At 40.6% G+C, this 17085-nt stretch overlaps 1 protein-coding gene across 1 annotated transcript in view; it reads left to right on the top strand.

The window, feature by feature from the left end:
* The window catches only part of LOC125425699 (SH3 and multiple ankyrin repeat domains protein 3-like), a 398055-nt gene extending 393882 nt beyond the window's left edge, over window positions 1-4173 (top strand). The window contains exon 22 of the mRNA XM_048483225.1: window positions 3020-4173. Within this exon, the coding sequence (XP_048339182.1) occupies window positions 3020-3876 (857 nt within the window). The 3' untranslated portion in view covers window positions 3877-4173. The remainder of the gene's footprint in view (window positions 1-3019) is intronic.
* Window positions 4174-17085: the final 12912 nt, after the last annotated feature.

The following is a 17085-nucleotide window of genomic DNA, read 5'->3' as shown; positions in this document are numbered from 1 at the left end:
CTGAACAATACACTTTTATTAAAAATTTGTGGAATTTGACTCAGAAGCTACTGATAGGTGAACCATAAATATGAATAACAAACAATTACTCAAGAGTTTACAGTGTATGCATAGGGTGTTAAAACTTTACTCAACTAGTGATAGGCTCATTCCACACATGCAGAATAATGCTTTCAAACTGCTTTCAAACTGTTTTCAGTGCTCTTTGAAGCTGTGCAGAATAGCAAAATCCACTTGCAAACAGTTGTGAAAGTGGTTTGAAAACGCATTATTTTGCGTGTGCGGAAGGGACCTAATTCGCAAATCATTTGGGAGTGGTTTAGATTTTATTTTGTTTATTATTTTATCTGTTCTATAATTTACTATTTTGGGTGAGTTTTATTCCAAATGCTCATCCCAGAAAAAGGATTTTTTTGTATATATGGGACATGTCTTCTTTTGCATAACTAATGGCATAACAAGTTCCCATCTCTAAAATAGGGGTGACCAACATCTGTATTGTGAGGTACCAGTTATGATTCTTGGAACCAGAAGTTAATTTTGTTGTCCACTGTTGTCCTTTCATAGGAAGTCATGCTCTTATAATGATTTGAATGTGATATAGCAGTAAGGACTTCATAATTATGACATATATAAGCTGGGATGAGACTGGAGGCATTACATTAAAAACATTGAGAGAGCATTAGTGTAACAACGTGGAAGATCTCTCACTCTTTCTGTCTCACTTACAACCACTTTAAAATCATTTCCCCTCAATATAAATGTTTTGTGACGCCCTAATGAAATTATCTCTAGATCCACAAGGAGAAAGAGGCAGGTAACTTATTGGGCCCTTTTGTTTACAAGTGACTAGTTGGCATCCATACAATGGAAAATCAGTCAGAGTTTTAAAAATTGCCATTTACTCTTCACAATTTAAATAGATTCCAGATATGTAGATATATGTGCATACTAGTAAAGAGTTGCGGAGAATGGATTTCAGGATCTTACATCATAACTGTTATTTGAAATCATTGGTCACAGTTCTTGCTGTACTAGTGGAGCAAAGACATTAATAAAAATTCCAGAGCAGCAGGTATTGCATTGAAACTACCTCATTAACTTCCCTTCAAAATGTCCATGCAGGTGAAAATCAAAGGCTTGCATGCCACTCTGTCCCCACATCCATTTTCATAAGAATCATACATTTTGTACAAATACAGTATCATTCTCACTTTCCATAAACATGCAACTGGACAGTCTATCCCAACACAAACAAAATGAGAATACTTTGAATGTGAATACTTGAATTACTAGATGGAGAGATTGTATCGATGTTCACAGCATAATAATTACTGTGGTTGAAATTTAAGTTATGTTGAATCATACAATGTATTTCAGATGGGTTTATGATGATAGACTTTAGACTTTAAGACAGAAGGGTAATAGTTGACTTTGGGAATCACCCAAAACATCCCTCTCTTCCCTAAAATACGTGCTATTATATCAAGACATAATCCAAAAAGAAAAAAGTCTTCTTAATCTGATACATACATACACCCTTGTCCCTCTGGTGAGAGTACATATCTCCAAAATAAGTTCATAAGAGCAGCATGTGGTGTGTGTCAATGAGCAGGAGTTACACCTAACAAAATACAAATGCATTTGAGTTTCAGTGAAGTAGAAGCAAGTCTCCTATCATTAACCACACAAAGTAACCAGTTCACTAGGGCTGATAAGTAGTATTAATGACCTTAATGAAAAAAGTGCGATTCACACACATTATGTTGAGAATGGGATTTATGATTTCTTGATTATCATATTTCAGCGGACTTTTCAGATAATTGTAAATTGCTAAATTATCTCAGAGGCAGAAGGCTTCTTTTAATTTTTCCATCTTTAGATTTTTCCTACTCCTCCCTAGGCTACAGAAATATAGGATTGGGTTCAGATTAAATTGACCTTTTCCACCAAATCCCTGCAGCCCCCTGTCATGTCATTCCTCAGCTTCCCCCATCCCCTTGAGGTAGCATTTCATGGAGATCAGTGGGCTGCAGGGAGAGGAGGGGAGGCAAGAAAGTTCCATTCTGCCCTTGGAAAATTTGGTCTGGATCCAACTCACAGTGCTGGGACGGCTATTTGGAAATTGCATGCATGATATAATTTCAAGTGTTCTGGTGTACAATTGCTTGAGTCTAGCTGTATACTGAAATCACATTTGTGGATAAATGCCCTTTTGAATACTTAACCTTTCTTTGTAAACTACATTGTATGTAGAGAAGCACGTGTTTTATATTTCCCTTAAATGTACTCAGGCAAGAAGTCAGCAGGGGAAGCACAAGGCAAAGATTATCTTCAAACAATAAAATAGCATCCTGGTGAACAGTGCTCTCCTGTATAATTACTTTCAATTCATAAATAGAAGAAGGGGGGAGAGAATTTCAGAAAGGACATAAATGTGCTGAGTAGGACAGACACCAGAGACATTGTTCACAGGATAAATTTTAATGACTGTCACAGAGATTTTGTGGCAATTATTGTGGAAGGGGTTTAGGGGTGAGATGAAACGCCGGACTAAAGAGAAGATAGCAAGCAGTGCTTCAAGGGCTGCCACACAAGCCAGTGGTGGAGCACATCTGACACCACAGGAAGCTCAGGTCGCTTGGACAATTGACCCAAAGTTCATCACAGAGATTTCTGACTGTGACATCACTACAATGCATAGGTGAGCTTTTTGATAGGTTCACAGACATTTACTGTCACAATCACAATAAGGTGTATTGAAAGTTATGCCTTGGGATCCAGCACAGTTGTGTGTGTTATGGGTGCAGGACTATGTCCATTATATAAAGTGGTTAATAATTTCACCCGCCTCCTGCCCTATTCAATCTCTAAACTTTAGTCTGCCCTATTCTTTGCCCAAACACAAACACTCTGGTTTCCCAACTGGCTTCTTTCTGTGTGTTGTCCAATGTATGTAGATTCCTCCATCTTCCTGGCCTCAGATACAGTGGTTGTTGCTCCTCTATTTGATTGCCAGATGTCATTGGGGATCAAGATGGGGAGGTTCCTGGATCTTCGGGACAAGCCAGGCACCAGAGAGGAAGCTCACCATCCACACCTGTAGAAGATCAAGAATCCTCAGTGCCAGCTTCTGATGAAGACTCACCAGCCAGAACTACAGAGAGTTGGCCATGGCCATTGTCATCATCTGAAACGCACAGCAATGTTGGGGAAGATTTTGAGGGATTTCCAACACCAGAGAGGACTCCACAGTGTACAATGGACATACAGTCTCCAGGCAATCAGTGTCTCAGTAGGACTCCCCAATATGAAAGTGACTTTCCTGAGGAGGGAAATGATGAAATGAACGAAGAGCACCATGGTGTTCAGCCTGTCCCTAGGGATCGGGGTTGGAGAGGGCAGACTCAGCTAACAGAGGGGGAGAAGTTATTGATGGAAACCAACAGTAGGATTGTGCAACTGCTGGAAAATATCAAGAGGGAGCATGCACAGTCTATGGGTCTCATGTCACAGTCCATGGGACGAATGGAATTGCAGTTAGGCATTGTGGCGACATCCACAAGAGCCATCCATAACTACCTGTCTGAGATTTTAGCTTTCCTCAAACAGCCAAGGACTCAGGTCCTTGAAACACGTATATCCCAAAGAGCCACCCCTCATGTTGAGTTAACCAGTGCCTCAACATGGACTGGTGAGGATGCAGTGGCAATGCCCACTGGATATTTACCAGGGGATGAAGGGATTAATGACTCTCAAGAGACACCACAAGCCACAGTGCCTCGTCGCAGTGGCCGAATGCAGAGAGCCATAACAGAGCGGGCCTCGTTGCCCATGCCCATGCGTCAGGCAAAGGGGGGAGGGAAGAAGAAATAATTTGTCACACTAGTGATAGGATTTTAAGGGTTTTTTTAAATGTGCCTGTCCTTTTAATTCTTAGCCATAAGGCCATGTGTGGCAGAACTTGACCATTTCTACATTTGGCTAACATTGTATTCTGGCTGACTAGATTAGTCTAACATTTTGTAGTTTATATTCGCATTGTTAACAATGTGTGCTGCTGGTATTTGAAGGACATTTGCTTCTGTTCTTTCACCTTAGCTTCATAAGAGCATTTTTTTACACTGTGCCAGACATTCATTGCTTTTCTTACAAATACAAATCATTTCTGGACACAGCTGTTTTTTGAGTTTTATTTTTCCATTATCCTCCCCATTCCCTCTGAGCAAGCGTTCTGGAATTCTTGGTAAGTATGTGGGTCTTGGCAATATTCACCTCAGAAACTGTGTTCAATCAGTCTTTGCCTGGTGTTTCTGGCATGCTGGCCTGAGGTGTTGGGGTTAGCCTGTAAGTGCCTTTTAAAATCATGATAATTCTTATCCTCTGTGGGTCTGACAAGATTAATCTCTAGCCCATTGTATGAAAGTAACATATCTTGGCTGGGTTGTGTAATATACAACATGCCTGGATTGATATTTCAGCATTTGTGACCTGTATAAGATGTGCCAGATGACCTATCAAGGCACATGAACTACACTTTTGAAAATAACTTTGTTTGTTGAACTGGCAATTTTGTAGGTAACATAGTTGTTCTGTGAGAGAGTTTGGAGCTTAAGAACTACAGAAAATAGCAATGTCTTTATTATATATAACTCATTCCCTGCCATAAAGAAGTATTATTCATTGGAGAAATTATCCCAAGATATATCTCAGACATGAATTATATAAACCAAAGTTACCACCTTCCTTATAGCCAGACCTCCTGAGAATTTAAGAGTCATGACATGCTGTTGGGTACTGTGCCACAATGTCTGAAAAGCAGCTTTGCATCACACATGATCTGTGCACTGACAGTGTATGAACTTATCCTCTCCCTTTAGACCACCTCATTTACAGATGCTGGAGTGGTCAAGGTGGAACCATGGTGAACATAGCACGCAAGGCATATGAACAGTGCACTGTGGGAAACAGTTATTATTACTGTTACTGCCTCTGTGGGTTGTTTGATGCAGTGGGATTAAAGAAACATTTAAATGCATGTAGGGGGTAGAGACTGACTTCCATGAGTGGTAACTCAGATTATTGTTTATATATGCTGGTTTATATCCAGTCATGCATTTTAAGAAAACTTAAGTGTCCTTTCGTTTTCTCAAGGTGGGGGTGGTGATTTCTGCTGAATCCCCCTCCTGCTGCAGTCACTGATCTTACTAAAAATTCTGGGGGGCAGCAGACCCTCAGGAATACATAGTGATCTGCAGAAGCAAAGGAGCGTTGGCTGAAATTGCTGTTTCTGTGAAGAAAACTCAAGTGCCTAAGTTTTCTTAATGTGACTGGATACAGGCCACTATTTTCTGCAACCATGTGGACAGTGAATGCTACCCTGGTTGACTTTCCAGTTCTGTTTCTATAAGCTAATTTATCTAAAGAGTTAGGAAAGCATATTTATCAAATCCATACCTAAATCTCAGTCTGTGTCTCTGGACTGTCTATTCCCTTTCTTCCTATCCACTTTGAGATTGGAGGTGGTCAAAATAGGAGCAGGAAGCATTTTGCTGCAGTACAAATCAGCCATAATGTGCTCCTTAGTGAAAGATTTGCTTGTGGCTGCTTTTTTGCTAAATGACTGAGCTAATGATGAAATGCAGCTGGTGTGGGCTAACCCCTGATGCAGGCACTTTGCAGGCGCAATTTGTGGTTGAAATATGTGTCCTTAGACAAACTAGAGCTTGATGTACCCTTACTAAGTACACATCCATGGGTGTATTGTCCTGATCATATCTTCAAATGCACCTTGTCAGGTGTGACATTTTGCACCTGTGTTCCAGTTGCGCCCCATCTGTGCCTGTTTTATTTTTGTTTGTTTGTTTAACATGTTACAGATACTTTTATAAATAAATACATTTCAAATTCAAGCATGTTAGAGTCATTCTCGCTGCTGCAAGAAAACACAAGTGTACAAAATTACATAGTGTTAAAAGGCAAGAGGGAAATGTCAGCTAGCAAACCTGACAACCAAGTCCAGTTTGACAGCTTTTGTTAAGTTTCAAGCATAGTTTTCAAACTCCCACACAGACACAAGTTGCACAGCACTTTGAAAATAAGTCCTAAATCTTACTTTGTGAATGTTTGAAAAGGAAAGACAGCATCCAGTTAAAAGGTCAGAAAACTTTTCAGCCCAACATTGCAATATAATGAAAATGTATTTATTTGTATTATATCATTCTAAAAGTGTGGTGGAACTGGGAGGGGGGCATATTAAGAATTTGGCAAATGCTGCAGGACTTATCAAAATGCTGCTACAATATTGAATTAATCTCCAGTGATGTAATGTATAATATAACTATTACTGGACTTAAAGGATTTGTTGTCTAAATTTACTTTATTGGGATTTTAATGCATCCCATTTTATTGCTTCTGTTTGCTGATTCTGAAACCAGTAAAAAGTGGTAAGCCTTACAGGTAGGAATGTAGTAGTGCAGTCAGAAGTGTTGTTAAATTTTCTGCTCAGTTGAGGTGTCCCATCATTCTAACATGTGAAGCCCATTTCCCCCTCCCCATTCCAACCTGATCAGGTATAATCTATGACTGGAAAGGGGCATAATAGCTACCATTTGAAATGAGAAAACTATAGGGTGAGGAGAAATAAGGAACTGACAGCAATAAGATTATGAGATCAACAGACTATATTGTTACCCATAAACAGATACATGATATCAATATCAGATTTTGTTAGAACAGACTTGCAAACAGATATTGTAGTCCGATCCAGTGCTGGCATCAGACTTTCAGTAGCGTCTTGCAAGATCAATAGATGGAGGTATGCATGGTTTTTACCATCTTTTAAGTGAATATGTCCATGCTTTTTCTAGTGTCTGCAAAAGCCTCTACATTATTTCCCTGTAGTTTCCATTGTCTGACTAGGCATATAGTTATGTGTGATCGTTCAGTTGAAAAGGTGATGAGCGTTTTATGTGGAATTTTACATTCTTTACAGACATTGACTAACAAGTACTTCCATGTTCACAATCTTTTCACAAATGAACCTAAATGGTTTTTGTGTGATCATTCACAGGGCTGAAGAGGGTTAAGATGAAATCTTCTGCTGGGGGATGCACCAGCATATCCAAGAGTCATATATGATATCAATAGGATTTATGTTTTGCTGCATATCGGAAAGTCAGAGTCATAGTATGAAACACAATTTGGATTACTGCTAAACAGAGTATAAATTTAATGCAAGATTTCTCATTTTTAAAAGCAAGCTAGTGAACATATAGCATATAGGAAGCAAATACTGATGTTTAGTAGGGAGCCAGTCCGTTACATTGCTTTGTTCTATGACATAAGTTTATCTTGAGCCTTCCCAATAACATATAACATCCTTCCCATGGCAGTTATGCTTTCAGCTAGAGAAATGTGGTTCCTCTCCTTTAACCATTGCACTGATTCAGTTGTTTTTTGTGGGCATGAGGACTCTGGTGCATGCACAGAACTCTACCCAGCTGCAAGATCTTCTCCATTCTCCATTCACTATTCACTTCAGTAGTGGAGGTATGCCCTATCTGCTGAAGTGAACTGGGAAGCCCACGCATGCAGGAGCTCCTTACATAACCTGCAGCATATATGAGGCTGTGGATTGGGATGCATCTCTGCATTTAATCAGACGGGCTACTTAGAAATCCATTTCCTTCTCCCCATGTTGCATTCCAGACCACACTTGGGTGCTGAACATGTAATTCATCAGTGAGGAACTGAAAAGAGATATTTAATTCCACCAGTCTGCATGAGAGGAAATGTCTGTAGAAAATTGGGACAGCTGTATGTAGTTGGTAATTAATTAACTAGTTTTTCTTTTGTTCAAAAGCTTTTTTTTTTTTTTTGCACGCTGGATATTTTGTGCTTAAATCCAAGAAAATCAGTTGGGATTATATGATGTCCTTAAGACTCCAGTTGCTGAATACAAAGAAAAAAAGGATACTGGCAGGCTATGGCATTGTTTTCATCTGTTACTAACTTTTATATATTTGTATGTGCCATGTATGCAAAGCTTATAATTAGAAGGAATGTTTTGATTAATTTTAATATATAGGTGTTTTTAAAGACAAACATAGCACATATAACTAACCTGGTCTAGAGGTTGATACTGAAAATGTGGCAAAGACAGAATGAATGACTATTACAGTATGGGGTTGTGTTTTACTCCTGATGCAAAAATTGAACTGATGTGATCTTAGATTAGCAGAATGTTTTATTTTAAACATTAATAGAAAGAGAGCAGTCACACACATTGTATTCTAGTTACAATCTAATTATATATTCTAGTCGCAGTTCAATTCTTTTTTTCTAAATGTTTTCTTATGCCTTAAAATGTATCAGTTACATCTATTTTTGTTTGTGGTTGCAGTTGTACGTATTGAATCCCAATAGGCTAAACTATAACATTCATACATAAAATAGATGTTGCTGCCCTCTATTTTGCCTCATAATTTAAAACTGAGGGCCTGTTCTCTTCACAGTGTTGACCATGGTGAGCTGTTTTCCCTTCTCCAGCCTACATTAATTTATGGTTTTTCTACCTTTTGCCCACAAGTGTATGGGTTGTCATTCACCTTGACTTCTTATCGGCGTGATCAATAGAATGCAAAGCTTTGGAATCCATCATCCAATATACCCTTTGAAGATTTGCTGCACATCATAACACAATTAGACCCCTTTTATGACCAATTCCTCTGCAGTTAAATACAGGGAAAGGGTAACTGGCTGAAAGAAAATGGCTCAGTACCAGCAACGTGGCCAAGAGAATCAGCCCTGAGATACTAATTACCAGGCATACGAGGGACTTCTATTGGAGAGGTTAATTTTTTTTCTCCTTAGGCATAAATAAAATGCAATTAATGTTCAGAAGTCCGTACAAATACTAAATTATAAAGCACTTGTGTATTTTTAAACTTCTAAAAATGCTAGTTTAGCAATTAGGTCATTTTGTCTAATGAACTGACAGCAGGAGAGAGTTTAATTAGTAGCATAAAGAGCACTCAAAACCATTCCTGTTGTGTAAAATATCAGTACAGCTCTGGTGACTACTGTATGGAACAGTGCTCTGCAGGTATACTATTTCTAAAGGTCTTCTTTCCATTTCTATATAGATATTTTCCCTTCACATTTTGAAGGTTTGGAGAAGAGGATTGTTTTTCGAGTCACACTAAGTAAACATTAAATGCATGCAGGCTCAAAACTAAAGCATGCATGCTATGCAGCAGCAATAAAAGTGATCGGCTTGCACGATTTACGATGCTCAAGTATTGCCTTGTTAAAGTGCCAAATCCCCTTTTTCTTTGCATCTTTTTAAAAAGTTAAATTACTATATTTAGCTTTTCAGTTTTTGGGGCAAATTAGATTTATTTTAGCAAATATTTCTCTGTTGCAGATAAAGTGGATGAAATAGTACCGGTTTCCAAGCCATTAAGAATTCCAGACAATGCAGCTATGGACTCAAGAGTGGCAACCATTAAACAGCGACCTTCTAGTAGATGCTTTCCTCCTGCTATAGATATGAATGTGAGTATTCATACTTTGGTAATTAAATAACTCTTCAGATTCCTAATAGCAGTGGATAGCCTTCTAAGCTTTGATATTTATTCTTTGAATGATCATATTCTGATTCCTGCGTGCCCATGAGCTAGGGTTTTTTTGTACTGAGCAGCAGACATATGTCTAGATATATGCCATAGACAAATATGAATTCACATTTGTCAAAGACCCCACATAATAGGCTTCAGCCTCTTCCTCGGTTTGATCTTAATTTATTTATGAAATTTTCCCCCTTCCTTCATACAAGCAACACCAACAACTTTTCAATGACCAGATAGTTTGACTGTCTCCAGTAACCTATAGATAAGACCAGATTTGGATGATGATTTTTTTAAAATTTATGCCTCCTTTCCATAAAGTATATGTAAAGTATATGTATATGTAAATAAAGGATGTTTAACAGCCATAATGACATAACCACTATAAGAGATTTTTTTAACAAACCTGGAAGGAACCCTGAGAATCTGGATACACGGAAAGAAAAATGTGAGGTTTATTGTGGGTAATAATACAGAAGAAACCAGGCGGGGGTGGAAGGTGCCAATCCTCTCAAACGCACAAGGATTTTAAACGGGGGGCGGGGCGGTGCAGGGCGCCAATGCTCTCAAATGCACACAGATTTTAGACAGAGGTGTGCGTGTGCTGGGTGCCGATCCTTTCAAATGCACAAGTATTTTAGATGGGGGGGTCCCCCCCCCATGCTGACTCATGTTCAGTTTGTGGTCTACTAAGACTCCCAGATCCCTTTCACATATAGTGTTGTCAAGCCAGGTGTCACCCATCCTATATCTGTGCATTTCATTTTTTCTGCTTAAGTGTAGAATCTATCTCTGTTGAAATTCTTTTTTTTTTAGTTTTGACCCAGCTCTCTAATCTGTGCAGATCATTTTGAATCCTGTCCCTGTCCTCCAGAGTATTAGCTACCCCTCCTAATTTGGTATCATCTGCAAATTTGATTAGCATGCCTCCTATTTCATTATCCAAGTCATTGATAAAAATATTGAATAGCACTGGGCCCAGGACAGAACCCTGTGGCACCCCACTACTCACTTCTCTCCAGCATGAAAATGAGCAATTGATGAGCACTCTTTGTGTTCGACCAGTCAACCAATTACAAATCCATCTAACAGTTGCATTGTCTAGTCCACATCTTTCCAGCTTACTCACAAGAATATAATGGTGCAGGAAAAAAAACTTGCCATGTGGACGCCCCATTACTGCTGCTCTTCATCAGCAGCCATCCCAGCAATACAGAAATCACACCAAGGCCATTCCTGTGTAGAAATCAATAAAACAGCTCTGAAAATCCAATACCATTTGTCTTTTCAGTGGCATTCCATTGGAGGCTTGTTATCAGTATCAATTTGATGCATGTTGTAACCAGAAGTCAATGTTGCACAAATAAAGGGGGAATGGCTTTTAATATGCTCTGTATACATCTGAATCTGATCTTAGTGGGGGTTTTTTTGTACTCTTGAGAGAAAGCTTAACATAAAATCAACAAAATGTTGGCCGTATGAAAATACACTATTATCCCATAGTTTTATTTAAATTATCATGTATATTGTGTGTGTGCATGTGTGTGTGTGCAGCATGTGTGTGTGTGCACTAAGTGCTGTCAAGTCACTTCCGACTCATGGCACTCCTATATCCTCCAGAATTACCTATCATTAACAACCTTGGCCAGAATTACCTATCATTAACAACCTTGGCCAGATCTTGCAAACTGAGAGTCGTGGCTTCCTTTATCAATCCATCTCATGTTCTCTAACTTAAATTAAATCTGCACACAAATCAAAACTTACATGAGAAATTCTTTGGAGCATTAACAAATATAATTTCACATTAATGAAAAAACAACAGATCTTGTAGTACCTTAAAGCTAACAAAGGTATGTTGGAATAAGCATTTGTGAGCCAGAGTCTGGTGTGTCATATGCATGGAGTGTTGCAAAGGTTGCATCTTCTTTTTGGAGTGGCCATTATCTCAGTCATACCATTGCTCACAGATCAATTATCTTTAACTGAGCAGAGAGCCATGTTTGTTATGATATTCAAAACCAGGTTACTCTTAAATATTCCAGTTAGAAAAATAACAAATCTTCTTGCTAAAATGTTTCCAGTTTCATTATCTTCACCATGTCATTCCATTCTGACTACCGACCTCCATGTTGCCTTGGAAACTGCTGTAGAAGGTGTCATGATTTCTTTAAAATTGCGTTTCAGGGGGCACGAAGGACTTTAGCAAAGAGTTGGGTAGGGCAGGTGCCCAGATGTGCTGTTGCAAGCTCCACAGATATTGCCTCATTTCAGTGAGGCTACTTGTTGTGTACAGAAATGGTAAAATTGGTCATGATGCAGAGATGATTAGAGAAAAGGAATGGAAAGTGGTTTCTTTCGAGTATTATTTTAAAGGGTTTTTTAAATGCTGCTTCACAGAACATAGATTTGTAGGTATGTTTGATTTAGATTGCAGTCTATGCTAGAAGTACATATCAAAGCCTTATCTGAGTGTCAAACTAGGCATGATATTGACAGATTGTGTGAAATAGTTATATTTCACATTGTTTTAAATGACCTGTTGACCAAACTCATACCCATACATGGACTAAAAGGAATCGTTGCCTACAAGAGGCAAGGTAGACATTAGAGTGGTAGAAGCTGAATATGGACTGTGCTGAATTCCTATAAATCAGGTGGGCCAAAGCTGACTCTTCAATATTCCAGTTACAGCATGGATTTTCCCACCCGCAGTTTTCCTCCCAAAAACCGTTAGCCCAATCTTTACCCTCCAAGTGGTCCTCTGTAATTTGAAGAGTGACTACTGGTCAGAGGAAGATGTGTCCTTATAGAGAAAATGCTAGTAGGTTGCTGTTCTGGGATGCTGTTTGAAACTTGTTCATATCAATGATGACAATAGGAGTGAATTCACCCCTCATCTCCTTCCTTGCTGGAGTTGGCTAGCTCTGACCCATTCCACACAGGCCAATAAGCACAGGTTTAGAATGGGAAAAAAACCATTGGGGGGGGGGTGACTTTGCACCGATCCTGTCCCTAAAACGAGTCTGCCCTGCATTATTTTCCCCAAACAGGGTTTTTTTGAGAATCGCACTATTTGCGAGTCCTTTGAAAAATCCCTGGGTAAGCTCAAGCCTGTCATCACAAAACAATAAGCAACTGATTCCATATTGCCAGGAATGCAGAGAGTTGGCCTTGTGTATCTTGCCAGAAGGCAAGGCAAGCACTTTTCAAAGCTGTTTGCTATATGATTGGGTGAGGGGTGGCAAGTAGTTCTTTCAAGTTGGCTCAGCATGCTCTAGAGCCATTTTAACATTCCAAGCCAATGGGTTGAAGAAGCAGCTTGTAGGGGTGTGTGGAGAAGGGCAAGTGCACCTCTCTGTTTTCCCATTATGTTCTTTAAATTGTTTCTCATATTTGTTCTATAAGAGTTCACAGTGACCTTCAGTTCAGGATCATACCACTGTAATGTCTAGTTTATAAAGAGCCAACATTTCCAAATGAAGGCCACATTTATCTTTTTAAATGTGAGTTGACTTAACATTTATTTTAAACCAATTTTGGAATCATTCCTGTATTCTACGTTTAAGTATTCAGCCTCACAAATCTAAAACAATAGGCAACTGATTCCATATTTTCTGGAACGCAAAGAGCTGGCCTTGTGTATCTTGCCAGACAGCAAGGCAAGCACTTTTCAAAGCTGTTTGTTATATGATTGGGTGAGCGGGTATTACTTGTCAAGTAGTTCTTTGGATCCCACCCTATATATACACAATGGCTAGGTTTCAACCTTGCTAAGCACCAAAAATTGACAGCTCCCATTAAATAAAAACGATTTTAAAAGTACTGATTGATGGTTGGCCATGATTCAAATGAATGGAGATGAGATGAGGGTAACTGAATCCAGATAAGACTGAGCCAATGATGAACCGCATGTTCTGTGACTCAGTATAGATTAGGCAGCTGAACAAGAGGGCTGCACCAGTCACCATAATGAAAGAAGGCAACAATAAATGGTCATAGTGTGACAGGAAGGTGAAAATGTGTTGATGGAATACTAAAAAGCCCCTACGCATTTACCTGTAGCTTCATCAGAGGACTGAAACATGGAAAAGGAACATGAATAAATCATATTAAAACATTTAAAATACAAGATATTCAAAAACAAGTTAGAAGAAATCTGAATGAAAAGCAAGAGTGAGAAAGTTGAACAATCCTAGTGATTATAAATATGATATTACTAGCGGGGCCTGGCCACGCGTTGCTGTGGCTTATTGTGGTGAAATGGGAAAGGAACAGTAGCAGCAAATCAGTTGCACAGGCCAGAAGTACGTGCTCATGCAAACACGCAGCCTGATACTGTGCGAAGTCATTGATGTGGGTGCTCGCATTCCTTGGGGCGGGGGGGAATGGAAAGGCACCTCTCCCACACATCTAGGCTGGCTGGTCATGATCCTTTACCTGGGAGTAAGTTTGGTTGGTGGCAATGGGTGTCGCTTCTAAGGAAACCCTCTGAGGGATGTGAAGCAGCCATGCAAAGTATGTCACGGTTGCTGTACCGAGCTTACTCCTGAGTAATGCATGCCTGGTTTTCTTAACTGTAACCACAGTATTCAGGGAATCTAGGGTGCCTGGCCCCTCCCTCCCCTCCCTTGCATGTCATCCCTCACTCTCTTCTCTCCCTCATTTCTCTTCCCTTGCATGCCACCCCTCCCCCTCCCTCCCTTCCCTTTCCCTCCGCTAGGGTAAGTGGGTCATATCAAGATGCTGGACCCCTGCCTCCCCTCCCTTGCATGCCACCCCTCACTCTCTCTCCTCTCTCACTTCTCTTCCCTTGCATGCCTCCCCCTCCGTCCCTTTCTTCTCCCTCCCTCTCTTCCCTTGCATGCCACCGCTCCCTCCCTCTCCCTCCCTTCCCTCTCCCTCATCTGAATGTGTGTATGTGTTTCACTTCCACTCGAGTTATTGCCTATGTACTGTTTCCACTGCTCATATTTGGCCATCTGAGTGAACATTCTAAGCTGCACAAACATTCTAAGGGTGACAGTTACACACAGGCAGCTGCATGTCCTTCACCATGGAGCGCCAGGAAAAAGGTGTTTTACCTGGGCCAGGTGTGAAATTTCAGGTATGTGATCATCTAAAAACACTCTCAACTGACTGACTATAGTGGCTGGGAATTTTCAGAGGAATTGGCCCAGCAGTTACTGAGTTATACTACCACTAACAAAAACACTGTTAGCTTTATATGTGTGTGTGTGTGTGTGTGTGTGTGTGTGTGTGTGTGTGTGTGTGTGTGTATAAAAGCTACATATACATATACATACATATACATATACATATACACATATACATATACGTATACATATACATACATACATACATACATACATACATACATATGTATATATATATATATATATGTATATGTGTGTGTGTGTATATGTGTGTGTGTGTGTGTGTGTATATATATGATATTATATATATGTATATAAGATATATATATGATATATATATGATACTAGCGGGCCCGGCCACGCTTTGCTGTGGCAATTGTCGTTATCATAGTCCGCAACCCACACAGATGTCCATGCAGGTCCAATGATCCCCAGCATAGCATTTTGGGGTGGTCAAATGGAATTCCTCTGTCCCTTTTCAATTCTCATCGTTATATGGTGCTGTCTTGTTCTTTTAGTATGAGGTAACCTTTCCCATTCCACAACGGAACTGTCCAGAGTGTAAATCCTGCTGTCCATGAGGCTGGTTGACACGCACAGTCCTGGCTTGGGTAAGGCAGAACTGGGGCAAGCAGGCTATCCCAGTCAGGCAGCAGAGGCAGGGTGGTGAGGCACTCAGATCGAGGCCAGCTCCCTGGGTTCATAAAGGGCAACGTGCAAAAGAAGCGGAGCCAGTAGTGTTGGTTTGCCCCCACCCCGCGGATTTTCTTAGAAGAAAAAGGCAAATTCCAGCTTGCTTTTAGTAAAAGAGTGCTGTGGTGAATATGGGTGAGGAAATGGGTAAGTGGTGGTTGGATGTGAGGGAGGGCAGAGTGAGGTGTGTGAGGATGAGCTGATGTGTGTTGTGTGGTAGCAGTGGGTGAGGCACCGAGAGTGAAAGTTACCTGCGTGTGATGGGGGGGACCCCACCTGACGTCTCACATGGCAAAATGTGTATGTGTTTCACTTCCACTCGTATTACCTAACAGTATTACCTATTTACTACTTTCACTGCTCATCTCTGCCCATCTGCAGGAACATTCTAAGCCCTCAGGCCATAGACAGACAGGCTGAACGAACATTCTAAGGGTGACAGTTAAACAGAGGCAGCTTCATGGCCTGGTGCGCTAGGAAAAAGACGTTTCACCTGGCTCAGGTATGGACTTTCAGCGGTTTGAAGGTCCGAGTACCTGCCAGCAACAGGGAGGGACGTCCTGTGAAAATTTGGGGGCGATCCGTCCAGCAGCTTCTGAGGGACCCCATCAGGGACAAACACATAGATAGATAGATAGATAGATAGATAGATAGATAGATAGATAGATAGATAGATAGATAGATAGATAGATAGATAGATAGATAGATAGATAGATAGATAGATAGATAGATAGATAGATAGATAGATAGATAGATAGATAGATAGATAGATAGATAGATAGATAGATAGGGGTGTGTGTGTGTGTGTGTGTGTGTGTGTGTGTGTGTGTGTGTGTGTGTGTGTGTGTGTGTGTGTGTGTGTGTGTGTGTGTGTGTGACCCACCCACCCTAGCAGAGGGAAAGGGAAGGGAGGGAGGGGGAGGAGTGGCATGCAAGGGAAGAGAAGTGAGAGAGGGAAGACAGTGAGGGATGACATGCAAGGGAGGGGAGGGAGGGGCCAGGCACCCTAGATTCCCTGAATACATTGGTTACAGTTAAGAAAACCAGGCATGCATTACTCAGGAGTAAGCTCGGTACAGCAACCATGACATACTTTGAATGGCTGCATCGCGCCCCTCAGAGGGTTTCCTCAGAAGCAACTCTCATTGCCACCAACCAAACTTACTCCCAGGTAAAGGATCATGACCAGCCAGCCTAGATGTGTGGGAGAGGTGCCTTTCCATTCCCCCCCCCCCCAGGAATGCGGGCACACACATCAATGACATCGCACAGTATCAGGCTGCGTGTTTGCATGAGCACGTACTGCTGGCCTCTGCGATGGATGGATGGATGGATGGATGGATGGATGGATGGATGGATGGATGGATGGATGGATGGATGGATGGATGGATGGATGGATGGATGGATGGATGGATGGATGGATGGATGGATGGATGGATGGATGGATTACTGCTGTCTAGCAAAGCAATATAGAACTTTGGCCATCCACACATACAGTTAAAATCATATGCCCCAAGATAAAATATTACATCATAATACATGGGGCAACAGTTTGAAAAAAAAAAGAGAGCTAGAACTAACCTCTAAATGTGTTTATCTACAGTCTT

Source organism: Sphaerodactylus townsendi, linkage group LG02 (assembly GCF_021028975.2).
Source record: "Sphaerodactylus townsendi isolate TG3544 linkage group LG02, MPM_Stown_v2.3, whole genome shotgun sequence".
NCBI classification, from domain to species: Eukaryota; Metazoa; Chordata; class Lepidosauria; order Squamata; family Sphaerodactylidae; genus Sphaerodactylus; species Sphaerodactylus townsendi.
Note: the sequence above shows the minus strand (reverse complement) of the source record. Positions and strands in the feature narration are given on the sequence as shown.